General features: G+C 43.7%; 1 protein-coding gene across 1 annotated transcript; it reads left to right on the top strand.

The window, feature by feature from the left end:
* The first annotated feature begins 997 nt into the window (after positions 1 to 997).
* Positions 998 to 5,542, top strand: LOC130833937 (putative BPIFA4P protein). Its single transcript, XM_057704056.1, has 4 exons — positions 998 to 1,094; positions 2,231 to 2,360; positions 4,411 to 4,515; positions 5,389 to 5,542. The coding sequence occupies exons 1-4, from the start codon at positions 998 to 1,000 to the stop codon at positions 5,540 to 5,542; spliced, it is 486 nt and encodes a 161-aa protein (XP_057560039.1).
* Positions 5,543 to 13,723: the final 8,181 nt, after the last annotated feature.

Below are 13,723 nucleotides of genomic sequence, written 5' to 3'. Positions count from 1 at the left end.
TCAAGGGTATGTGGGAAGAGGTGCAGAGCTTCCATGCTCTCTCTGGGTGCATCACCCAGATTCACCTCCCTGAGTCTCTATGCACTGACCAACCCAGAAGCTCTGTGAGCCCCATCTTTTGGGGGTTTTATGGAGACTTCCTGACATAGGTGTGATTGATTAAATCATTAGTCACTAGTGACTGAACTCATCCTCCAGCCCCCCTCCCTTCCCTGAGGGGGGTGTTGGGAGATGGGACTGAAAGTTTCACCTGGTTGGTTCCCCTGGCAACAAACCCCCACCCTTAGGTGCTTTCCAAAAGTTACCTCATTAACATAACAAAAGACACTTTTATTGCTTTCTTCACTTAGGAAATTCCAAGGGTTTTAGGAGTTTTGTGCCACAAATAATAGGGACAAAAACCAAAAATATATTTCTTATTATAAGTCACAGTATCACAGGTCTCACACTACACAGGTGAGCTTAAGAGTAGTCCAGTGAGTTGAGGGAAATCGGTATACCAATTTCCAGGCTCCCTCCCTGTGGTACCTTCCTCTGAAGCCAGTGCACATCACTGCCAACACTTTTCTGTAAAGTGAGGATAATATGTCCTGCACACAATGTCATGTGATGAAGCAACTTGCCCTACATCCCACAATCCCACACCTGATAAGAGGTGGAGGGCTTTACCCACTGTTCTCATAACTACGAAAATACACAGCCTCTCACAGAGGCAGTTGCAGCTCCACTGGGGAAGGCTGTGTCCCTGCAGGAAAAGTATATCTAGATCTCTTGGGCATAAATATGTGTTGTGTGGCCTTGGGCTGGACCTTCCATTTCTTGCTCTATACTGTGAGGAAATTTGTGTCTCCTCTATGATCCTCAGTGGCCCCACCTGTAAAATGGGTCTACTTGAGTTCTGTGGCCATCCTAGACCCACGATCTGGGGAGATTCTCTCAGAGAATGATCCACAACTGACCCTCTCTGCCCTGCTTCCCCACAGGTACCTGACCCAACATGCTGAAGGTCTCCAGCCTCTTCGTTCTCCTCTGTGGGCTTCTTGCTTTATCCTCTGCTCAAGAAGTCCTGTCTGTTTCTTCCCGGATCACTGATGGTGAGACTGTCCAACCTTGGGTCATACCTAGTTCTGTCAGACCCATAGGCCTCTCCCAGAGGTCCAGGTCATTAGCCAATTTCAGTTAAATTCTTATTAGCATAGTGCCTAGGACACAGTTAACACCATTAATCATTAGCTGCTCTGATCATCACTACATTATTATATTTACTGTGTTCCCAAGATTCCCCTCTTTCCTGTCTCCTTGCCCTGCTTCTTCTATTAAGATCCAGCATCAAATCTCTGCCTACCTCCCCTACGACCCCACACTCACTCACTCCCTCCTGCCACAGTAGGCTCCTCAGCACATTAAGCACACCCCAGGACCTTTGCACTTCCTATTCCCTCTTCCTGGAACACTCTTCCCCTAACCATCAACACAATTCCTTCCCTTCCTTCAGGTCTCTGCTAAAATTTTGAATTTGCAGAAAGATCTTCCTTGACCTCCCTGCATATATTAGCACCCTCACCCAAAATTCTCAGTTCTTCACTCTGTCTTTTACTTTTCCCTCACAGACAGAAAGAGCATTCCAGTGGAATGCATCAGTATATTGAATATTTTTTCTATACTCTTTGGGAAATAACCCCTGCTCAGTGACTCCCCAAGCAGCTCCCCCTCATCACCCGAACCATCCCAGCTTCACCCCCAGGACTCCAGCCTCCTCTCCAACCAAACACCTGAAGAGTTAAGCCCAGGAGCCCAGGAGCAGGCCCCAGCTATGGCTGATGTTCTTTCTGACTGGCTGGTGCCATGCCAAGCTGTTTGCTAAATATTTTGAAACCGGCCCCTTTACAGCGTTCATTTGCCCCTGCCTCCTGCATGTCTCTTCGTTCAGGGTTCTGCCACCTCTCCCCTCACCCTCTCTGGAATGCCCGCTCCACAAGGGCAGAGAGTTCTGCCTGTTCTCACTGGGGCAGCCCCACGTGACAGGAGCCCTGCACACCACCAGCCCCTATAAATATTTACTGAATGACTGTGTCTAGAACTTGGCCCAGCAGCGAGCAGGCCAGAAAGACTAGATGACTGAAGAGGAAGCACCTCATGTGGACCATACTCAGAGGTCAAGGTTGCATCTGAGACTCTTTGGCATCTATATGTCTAATTGGATTGGGGGATGGGGGAGCATGTTTTTCAGCTTTGACCCAAGGACTCCTCAGCGTGGGCTTTTTCTCCAACCTGCAGACAATTGAACTCCAAGGATCACTGAAGAACATCTTTGGCCAAGCAGCAGGCCTCCTGGACATCAACAGTGAGAGCAATGTCATGTGAGTGGTCTCTGATCAGCACCCCAGCTCCAGGCTGTCCTGGTTGGTTGGTTTGTTAGAGCTCGCCCCATGTTTCCTGATTCCACAGAGCCCTTCCCCTCGGCTAGCAGCCCTTCCAGGGCCCATGGCCTGAGAAGGGCTAGTTGGAAGAAATTCCCACAGTGGGGGTTGTCGGGGGTGGGGGCGGGGCAGTATGCAGGAGCTGGGGAAGCCCTGCAGAAAGGCGTTCCGTCCCTTGGCGAGGAGGACGGCAGTCTTTTCGCTTCTCTGAGCCTCAACTCCTGTCCCTGTTAAATGGGGAATTATAGCATCTACCCCTCCCCCAAGGGACTGCTGTGAATATATTACAGAAAATAATATATGTAAAATGCTCGCACAGCTCCCCCTCCTAGTAAGACCCCATTCGGCAGTAACAATAACAAGAACGTCTACAGTAACAACGTAGCAATAATCAACGCTATCTGACCACCACCCTGAAGAAGACCTGGATCCCTGCCCCTAATACACCCAACTTACCTGCTGATTCCCACCCGCGTCCCCACCCCCACCCCCACCCCCACCCCCACCCCCGGTCCTCCTCCTCCCCGGCTCATCTTAGATAATGACAGCTCCACCCCTGCGGTTGCTCTGGCCAGAAATCCTGATGTCGTCCTAGGCTCCTCTCTTTCCCTCACACCCATATCCTGTCAGCAAATCCTGTCAGTCCTACCTTCAAAACACACCCAGGCATCTGACCATCTTGTCCACCTCCTCTGGTCTGAGCCACCATCATCTCCCCTGTGACTTATAGATCCCTCTGCTTCCACTTTAAGGCCCTCCCCTCCATTGTGTTCCACCAATATCCAGAAAAATCTAGATGTGGTACATATATACAATGGAATATTACTCAGCTATAAAAAGGAGCAAAATTGCGACATTTGTAGAGTCATGGTTGGACCTAGAGACTGTCATACAGAGTGAAGTGAGTCAGAAAGAGGAAAACGAATATCGTATAGTAACACATATGCGGAATCTAGAAAAATGGTACAAACCAACCAGTTTGCAAGGCTGAAATAGAGACACAGATGTGGAGAACAAACATATGGACACCAAGTGGGGAAAGCGAGGGGGCTTGGGGTGGGATGAATTGGGAGATTGGGATTGCCATATATACATTACTAATAAGAAAAAAAATCAAATTGTACACGTTGGATATACACAGTTTATTGTATGTCAACTGTATGTCAATAAAAGTTCTTAAAGAAAAAGAAAAAAAGAAGTAACACAGATTCTGCAACTCCCTTACCCAGACCCACCAATGTCTTGTCATTGCTCTCAGAACCAAACCCAAAGTCCTTATCATTGGCTCACAAGGCTCCACGCAATCCGGCCCTGACTATCTCTCTCACCTCTTCCCCTATAATTTTCCCCTCACCCAATGCCCACCAGCCACACTAAACCTGTTGTTGTTCCTCAAACATGCCAGCCAAATCTCAGCCCCAGGGCCTTTGCACTTACTCTGTCTTCAGCCCACCTGTTTCCTCCCCTAGCTATCCTCATGACTTGTACCCTTACTTTATTCATGACTCTGGGCCAAAAGTCACCTCCAGTGAGAAGGTTTCCCTGACTCCCCTGTCTAAAACTCCATTCTTTCCAATGTTACCCTCTGTCACCTAATCCTACAGGGCCTTTTCACAGCACCTATCACCCCGGTTTATTTACTGGGTTTATTGTTTTACACATACACACTCTCTCTAGGCATGTGTTACATATGGCTTTCAGTCTTTTCCTTATTATTTATTCACTCATTCCAGCCTGCTTAGTGCTGGCCAAAGGACTGGACAGGATCATCATGAGATGCATTAAGGTAAAAGCTTCTTTCTGCTCAGGGCTATATGCCCAGTGCTCATAACATACAGTAGCTGTGCGATAAATTCTATGATTAATGAGTGAGTAACCATCTTTGCATACCTTCAGCTTCTGCTCTGCAGGGGATCTTCCTTAGCACAAAGCGAGGTCCACCTGCAACTGGAGCCACAACCTTCCCCTGTTGTGCTGTTTATTCATCCAGGATACATCTGGAAGACCCTCGACTCCTTCAAGTCTTCCTCCAGAACTCCCACAATAACAAGGAGGCTGAGTTAGTGGTAGCGCTGGCATTTTCTGTGCATGCAAAGTAAGTAACAGCTGTGAGTCTCATGTACAGCTCCATCCACTTTTGCATGGTGTGCAGCAGGCAGCAGGAGTGGGGAAGCAGCCATAACTAAAGGGCATCCAACACAATCTCAGAAACACTCATTGTATGGTTGGGACAAAACGCCCACCGTCTCTGGGCCTGGGTCACCCTCTGTCGTGCAGAATACTTGAATGTTTCCATCCTGGGGCCCCTCTAGGGAAAGAGGGAGGCTAAGCAGGTTTCTTTTCCCTACTTCATCCAAAGGCCCCCCACTCATTGATTTGGACTTCATGAGCCCACTCAGCTCTGATTGAATATGATTTAAGATAGAACTCAGGAATCTGCCCTAGAGATGCCTAGAGATATGTTTCTTTGGTCTTCATGATGTATTTTTAGAGAGGATGGGCATTCTTCAGTTCATCACAACTTTCACCTTTCCCTACGAAACAAAGCCCTGGTTTATTTCATTCATTTCCACTTCAAGCCTAGCCCTCGAGGCAGTGGATTTTGAGACCTCTAAAACAGTACTCTCAAAGGCCACAGTTTCTCAGTTTTATAGGATGCCTTTTCCTTTCTAACTGTCCCTTGAGCCAGAGGTAGTGAGTAAGTCAACCTTTTCCTAACTGTCCCCTGAGCCAGAGATAGTGAGTATCAGTCATGCATCATAAATGCCACTGGCTGAATGTATGACTTGAAGAAAGCCATTCCTGTTCTCCACTCCTGAATCGCATCTTTTGAAAAACGAGGAAAGGATTGTAATAGGGTGATTTTGAGGGTCTTGTGCAAACATGGGGACCATCATTCTAGAAATAAATGGGGGTGTAGAAACCTCTGAAATTCTCTCCCACCAGCTTTAACTCTGCCCTCCCTCAGCCTCCCGGTGCTTAATCTCCTCGTATTTCCAGTGAGGACAAATATAAAAGTCCAGCTTCGTTTGGAGAAGGGTGTAAACGGCAGATACCTACTCACCTTTGGGAATTGCAGGCTCAGTCCTGAGAACGTATGGATCCAACCTGGAAGTTTGTGAGTTCCTCATCTTTCTCTCTCTGGGTCCAGCTGGGTATGATGAAGCCCACCATGAGGCTTCGCCTGAAAGATGTCACCAGCAAAGCAGTACCTTCCAAAAGTAGCCTTTTGTGTGTATAGGGTCTTATAAATAGAACTTCATGTTAATATAAAATTTGGTTGTTTGTAAAAATAGCGATTTCATTGACATGAAAAGAGGTTCGCTGAATAGTACTGAGGACAAAGAAAACAGAATCACTTGATCATTGGTTGGCATTTAGGTTATTTCTGAATTTTTTGCTATCACAAAAAATCCTGAGCCTTTGGTACAGGAAGTTTTTCCAAGAATAGAATTACAAATAGAATCATTTCCTTATTGTAGATTTTGAAAAATATTGAAAAAGTATAAACATTTTTAAGACTTTAAAATTTTAAGGCATATAATAATTTAAAGACATTCCAAATCGCTTACCAAATACTTCACCATTAGAACTAAACTAAGTGACATGTTTCTAGCCAGTGTTGGTCAGTTTCACTTCATATTCAATCAACACCAATTATTCCATTCTCACAACTTTTCAGTAGCTACAAAATATCATTCATGCCATTTCTTTCTTTTTCTTTCTTTCTTTCTTTCTTTCTTTGTTTCTTTCTTTCTTTCTTTTTCTTCTTTCTTTCTTTCTTTTTTCTACCAGTAGAGTCAAGATTTCATCATTCTCTTAGTCTGTGACATTTCCTCTTCAGAGTAACCTCTTCAGAGGTTTGCCCTTTTATTAACTAGCTTGAGTGTTCTCTTGTAAATGTATAATCTCTTTTTTACAATCTTCTTTGGTAAGATTCTTTAAAAACTTAGGCTGACATCCACAATTAACTGAATCCAATGATCATCACCAATCTGTTTTATACCCTGCCTTTTTCACTCCTGCATTCTTTACTTTGATTCATCTCCCAGTTCTCACTGTTTCAAGAAAAAAACTGAGTGTGGAATCCTTTCTAAGCCCATATAGATCTGGTAATGTCCTCCTGTCATGTTCAAACATGAGTAAGAACCAAGCTAGACACAGCCTTCTTGGCTCACAACCATCTTCCCCTAGGAAGACGCTGAATATGGGTCCCGTGTCTTTTGATGTATTGAAGACAATGAGTCCCTTCTTTGTGGGAAATCTGAGATGTCAGGCTGGCTGTGGTAGATCAACTGATTTATACGCAAGGTTTTTATAGAATAAAGACATAAACTTGTAGCCTGAGCATCAGACAGATTTACCCTCACCTCTAAGCATTAGGGAATGAGTCAGGAACACAAAGATACCTTTTCACTGCTATTTCCTGCTTCTTTCTCATCTCCCCCAACCGAAGACTATTATACTATTCCTTTCTTGATGGCGCAGCCATCTGGCCAAGAGGACAAGTTCTATTGGAACATTAGCTAATCAAAGAAACAGGAGAGTTTGCCGGAGAGAACTCAGAGTTGGCTGGAGAGGTCAGGAAGGGCTTTCTGGAGGAAACCAGTTGGCTGGACATAAAAGGGTGACGTGAGTTGAAGAAGGCATACCAGGAGAGAAAAACAAAATAGGCACAGAGAGGGGAATGAAGGGGAGCAATGATAAGGGCAGGGTAATTCAAATGGAAAGATTAATTTTAAGGATTCCTAAGAGGTAGGTCAGAGCAGAAGGGCAAGGCTGGGTCATGGCATGCTGTGGAAATAAGGAATAGACTTTAAGCGATTTGGGGTCCATTGAGCAAAGAAGTGAGGTGAAAAAAAAGGAGAGTTTGGGAGAAATTAACCCGTTCTACCAACGTCTTTCATTCTTCATTTAGAACCAGTCGGATACCAAGTTTTGTTGTGGGATACATGGAGAGAACTGTAAAAAACCTGATAACCAATAATTTGGGGGCAAAAGTAAGTCTACAAACCCAGGTTGCTTCAGTTTTTGAGTCTGATGTCCAGAGCTTGGTGAATTGGCTCTTCTTAAACTGGGAGGAAATCTCCCAGGGAGGAGAGTTAGGGAGAAAGGAAGTGGCATTTATTAAGCTCCCCTTCTGCAACCAGGCATAGGTAAAGGGCTTTACAGACATTATTTAATTCTTTGGATCAAAATCAGCATCTGGGTGACTGGAGGTGAGTTGATAAGCCTCTCCAAGGCTCAGTTTTCTTATCTGTGAAATAAGTAGAAGTAATCATAAAATTGACAGTTAACATTCATTAAGCTCACAGATACTGTGCTAAGTATCTTACATGAATTTTCTAATCTCATCCTTCAAACAATCTCATACTTTAGGTAACAATATTATTTCTATTTTCCAGATTTAAGAAAAAGTCCCAGAGAAGAATGACTTACCCGGGTCATGTAGTTGTCAACTGAGTTAAATGGCTCACCTGACAAATGATCCCAGGGCAGCCTGTCCCCCAAATCCTGATTGTTCCCTAGGTTGGGTTGGCTTAGAAGAACTTGCCTTGATTACTCCCATTCAGGCTCCAGTGGGTAGAGTCTTCCTCCTGACTCTTGCATATTTCCTTGTCTTTCAGGTATGCCCCTTCATTAATTCATGGCTCTATAACCTGAACCCACAGGTGGCTGCTGAGATGACTAGTAAGTGCTGGTGGGGAGCGACAGGAACACTCTGGGAGAGAGCCCCAATTCCTCCTTCACGCTTCATCTCCTCTGCCCTTACCTCACCCTGACACTCCTCCCAGACCAAAAATCCCTCCCCTGCTGAGGTAGAATGGTCCCTAACAATAACCATTGTAATGAACTCAGTCACCGTTAATTGAGGAAGTCCTGTGCTCCAAGCCCAGGGGTAAGCACCCTGCTTGCACTAGCCATTGACCCTCCATCACTAGCTAGTACAAGCTGGTTTCAATTCTATTCTGGTCCCAAAAGCCTAGAGAAGCTGAAGTATGAATGGAGGCTTCTCTGGGAGAGAAAAGGTGTCCGATTCCTCCATTAACCTCCTCCTAAATTTTAGACGTTGCATTATGAGTGGAAAATTTGCCTAGATTCAGCCCAGACAAAACCTGCCTCTTCGCAGTAGTCTCTACCTCCAAGCACCCAAAGTTTCCACATCTGCCAGAATCCAATGCAACGAATGCAAGATTGAATCTCAGCAGCTGAACCCCCAGTGGGAATCTGAAAACCAATGGAACTGCTGGGTCGAAAAGACTCTTCCTTCCTTCACTGAATATTCACTAGTTCTACCCAGTGCTAGATGCTGGAGTTTCTCTCCCAGCAAGCAATTTGCTGGCCTCTACTCACATCCCTCTATTGACAGGTGGGAAACTCGAGGCAGTTAATCTGGATGAGCCTTAAAGCTCCCAGGGCTTTGCTTTGGCTCCTCAGCTCCCCACAGTAAATGGGAGTGGGGGAGCTCAACCAACACCCTCACCCTCCTGATATTGGGCCACACTTTGAAGAGATGGCCATGCAAATGGGGACTCCAATTACTATAATACCAACTTCTTCCCTTGTCTCATTTCAATGTATAGCTCTTAAGTGATGCTCTTGGGCAGGATAGTTGTTACCAATTTATGAAAGAGAAAAATGAGGCCCAGAACTGTCAGTGAAGTGGTCGGAGTCAGCTAGTAACAGCTAGTAACAGCCCTAGCCTCCTGTCTCCAAGCCATTGGCTCACTCCCAAACCCTTCCCTGCCCCCAGTTACAGAAGAGGAAAATCCTTTGGCCTCTCTGATCTGTCTTCACTCCCACTGTCTGAGGTATCTGTTTTGCATTCTAGATCTGCTGCTGCAGAAGGGTGGGTACCAAGCCACCATCTAAATATCTCCAAAGTGAAGAAGCCACGTTTGTACCAATCTGGTAAGACATCACAGCATATCCCATTCCTTAGTGATGGTGTTTGCCTTTAGGTCATTATAAATGTGTCATTCATACATTCATAAAATTTCAATTTAAGGATCTACAATGTGCTAGATACTAGGGATACAGCCATGAACAACACAAAGACTCCTCTCATGAAGCTTGTATCCTAGTTGGGTATACTAACAATGAACTAGGAAATAAATACATAGTCAACTAAATTTCAGAGGGTGGTGGGTACTACAAAGAAAACAAAGCAGGAGGAGATTAAGCGGGGTGGATGCAGGGAGGAAGGCATCAAATTAAGAGAGCATAAGCAGGCAGAAGGCTCTTTGAGGAAATCTTTCAGCTGAGCCCTGAATTATAAAGCAGTTGTGCCAAGCCCCAGGGAAAGAACATCACAGGCAGGAGGATGAGCATGTGCAAAAGTCCTGAGGCAGGAAGGAGATTTCCTTTTTGAAGCAAAGAAAGGAGAGCAATGTGGCTAGAGTGTGGAAGGGGCTCAGCTTGGAAGCATCTTTACAAGGATGATATTTGGTGGAGAAAAGAGGGACATTTCTGTAAAAGGAGATGCCATTATTCGTGTATCATGTATTTTTGCAATTATTCTGTGCCAATACACTCTGCTCAAGTGTCCCTATCTCAGGTCTCTCAAAAGAAAAAAAAAAGGCATATCTTTCACTCTCTTCCCTACTTTATTTTTCTTCATAACATTCATTACTATCTGACTTCCCACTATGTTACTTGTTTCTTTTCTGTCTTCCCGCTAGAATGTAGACTACATGAAGGCAAGGACTTTAACTTATTCCCTGTTTTATCCCAGGTGTCAAGCTTACAAAGACTCACACATGGCTTATTACCTCAAGAGCCCCCAGCTTAGTAAGAAATAAGACAAATAGACAATTTTATGTGCAGTAAATTGCTCTGGTGAGGTTCTGTGGAAGTAGAGAGGTAAGATCTGGGGGTGGAGGAGGGGAGCTTCACAGAGGAGGCAGGATTTAAACTGGGCATTGAAAGATGATTAAGAGTTTCCTTCTAAGAAAAAAACATTAAAATCAAAGGATACAGCATGTGCAAATACACAGGAGTAGGAAAGCATCTGGTGCTCTGTACAATGGGGAGAAATTCTGGGTACCTGGTCATAAGAGTCATGGGGGGTAGAGGCATCCTCCTCTCAGGCGCAAGGATAAGTTTGTAAAGAACTGTCCACATGCTTTCTGGAGACAAGGGTGCATGTGATGAATTGAGCCACCAAGTAGAAGATGCAGTCCATTACAGGGGACATAAGAAGCTGAATGGACCTATGTATAAAGTAGACAACTGATGGGAACATACTGTGTAGCACAGGGAACTCTGCCTAATGCACTGTGGTAACCTAAATGGGAGGGACGTTCAAAAGGGAGGGGATATCTTTATGTGTATATGTGTATGGCTGATTCACTTTGCTGTGCAGTGGAGGCTAACACAGCGATATAAAGCAACCACACCCCAATAAAAATTAAAAAAAAATAAAACATAAATAAAATAAAACAAATCCACCACCCACAAAAAAAAAAAGAAAAAAACTGGCCAACTTCATGATTGGATCTATGCCCTTGGGTTGATTACCTTAGTTATATAATAGCCTAAACCAACGCTGTTCAATAGAAATATAACACACAAAATGCATATGTAATTTTGAGTTTCTTACTAATGACATTTTTAAAGGAAAATGAAACAGATTATATTAGTGTTAGTAATACATTTTATTTACCCAGTATATTATCATGTCAACATATAATCAATATAAAAATATTAATGAAATATTTTACATTCTATTTTCTATACCAAGTCTTTGATATCTAGTGTGTATTTTATACTTACAGCACATTTCAATATGGACTAGTTGTATTTCAAGTGCTTAATATCCACATGTGGCTAGTGGCTGCCATATTGCACAGTGCAACCCTAAGTTAATTTGCTGCCAGTCAGAAATGAAAGACCTAGAGCATATCATTTTATCCTCACCAATATATCTAAGCATCTGTATATCACAGAAGTCCCAAACCATGTCCCCTATATTGTATTCAGTCCACAGACATAGAAAGTATTTTATAAACGGGAATAAGTTGCCAATATTAAAAGTAAGAAATATGTCTTTTGATCAACCAAGGCATCTGGCAATATTTTGCATCTCTGTGTCATGAAGTATACCAATGTGTGGAGGAAGATTCATTTTAGTTGATGAGAGTCCAGGGAACAGCGAGAAATTGTTATCTAGGCATAGGCAGAGGATGAGTGTCTGGACAGGAATATGGTTCAGCACCATGGATAGCGGACAGTAGTACTGTTACGAATATGAAGGAAGGTGGGGGAAGGGGAAAGGTTCTCAGCACTGGCTTACAGCCTCCTTAGAAAGGGTATGAGGTTGACTAATATGTTGATTATCTCATACTGAGTCAGGTCCTGCTGGCTGGTCTCCTCCCTGGAATGTCCTCCAAGCTCCAGGACATCACCTATGTAAATGTTCATGTTGATTATTCAGCTGCTGCCTGGAATTTCATGACCTACCCTGGACCCAAAGTTTCCCTACTTTCTCTGATTATGGAGGCTATTTCCCTGTAAATCCTCACCAGAATCCATATGATGATTCCCCTTAATCTTCCACAATAAATTTTTTGCAGCTCTTAACTGTGGACTGTTCAGCTTCCGTAGTGCCACTTGAGCAGGGACAATAACCAGAGACAGTGGTGGGTCTGTTCATGATAACAAGTTTGCAAGGTAGGGGAAGATGTCTAGGTTAATTTGGACTTTATCTCAGAAATACCTGAACACTTCAATGCAGAATTTCCCAAAATCTAAGGAATAAGGTTTCTTGTCTTGTTGGGGTGTTTTCTGAACTGATTCTGTGACCCAAGTAGCGCCCCGCTCTGGGCCATGGTCTCCTCATTGTGAAGTGAGAGTGTTGGTATTGTCCTTTAAATGCCTTCAGGCTAGAACAGTCTACAAGTTGTGCTTTATGAAAGAAAATTTGTCTCTGTCCTGGTAACCCCATTTTTCTTCCCTGCTTCACCAAACTCCTTAGCTTGAATATAGATATTCACTGCCTCGACTTCCACACCTTCATCCACTGCTAAATTTTGGATAATCTGGTTTCATCCCCCAGCTCCTCAAAATAACTTGCCCTAGGTCATCTATGAATTCCTTCATGGCCAATGCCAAGGAACCTTATTCAGTGTTCATGTTTCCCAGTTCATTAGAATTTAGCACTTTGAATGACTACTCCAACCTACTCCCCACCTGCTCTGCCTCCTCTTTTTCTTCCTCATCACTGCCTTGATTCATACCTGGCACTCTTTTGTGCATTTTATATATATTACATTACCTACTCTTTTAAATAAACTGTATTGGTTATTAAGATTTCGCCTCTTGCTTCCAAATCTATCATTCTGTACTCTGCTTTACTGTGCTGATCTGGGACTCTGAAAACCACGTATCTTCTTTGCTGGCTTGCTCCTTGTTAGGGTCTGCCAGTAGAGGCTACTAGAGGGATATTGCAAAGCTGGACGAGGAGAAAAGAAAGCTCCTCTCTCTTGCTTGCCTCTATTTCTCTAAGCATCACCCAGCAATGGTTTTTAACCCAACCAGGGAAAGTCAGTTTGAGTTTACAAGTTTTTATTTAATGCTCCTAAAACAAGCCTTATCAAAGCCCTTCAGAATACTGCACAAGCCAACAGGAGTCCCTTCCTCAGAGGTCTGCTTCCAAGTTCCATACAGTTCCTCCTCAAAGATCCTCAAAACTCATCCTAACCACCTTCTGTTAGCACTAGACCCCTAACTAGGTTCAGATCTCACCATGCTCCAGGGGAAAAAATGTAAAAGATAAAACTTATATACTTAAAATAATTGCATTTTTTTGCTAATTTATATAAATAGACATGGGGAACATTGCAACAATTGATTCTAAATATGTTAGACCAAGAAAATAGAATATAACATTGGGTTGTTCTTAATTAATTGATAGGTACATTTGTGAAAGATTCTGGATTTAATACTAGATCACACAACTGAAAATGGCTTTAATAGTTTATTGTGTTGGTTACTGGAAATGGAACTCAGCAATGGCCCTCATTCAATGTGGTTGAGATGCTAGAACTTCCCAGGTTTAATGTAAAGCAAGGCTTTACTTTACTTAAAGCAAGTCTCCTAAAGGCTTAGGGAGATAGGACTGTTGGAGTGGATTTATCTTTTGCAAACACATGCATCTCCACTATTACATCTCCTTGGGGGAGGACCCAAAGGACAATCTCTTCACTAGAAAATTGAGAAATACATTAGTGAGGAGAGCATCAGCATCCTTGAAGAGCTCTGTGATGGCTTTCTGTTTCCTGGGGAATGCAACCATTGGAAAG

The sequence above is a fragment of the Hippopotamus amphibius genome, chromosome 12 (assembly GCF_030028045.1).
Source record: "Hippopotamus amphibius kiboko isolate mHipAmp2 chromosome 12, mHipAmp2.hap2, whole genome shotgun sequence".
NCBI lineage: Eukaryota > Metazoa > Chordata > Mammalia > Artiodactyla > Hippopotamidae > Hippopotamus > Hippopotamus amphibius.
The sequence above is the reverse complement of the archived record's forward strand: the minus strand, read 5'-3'. Positions and strand labels throughout refer to the sequence as shown.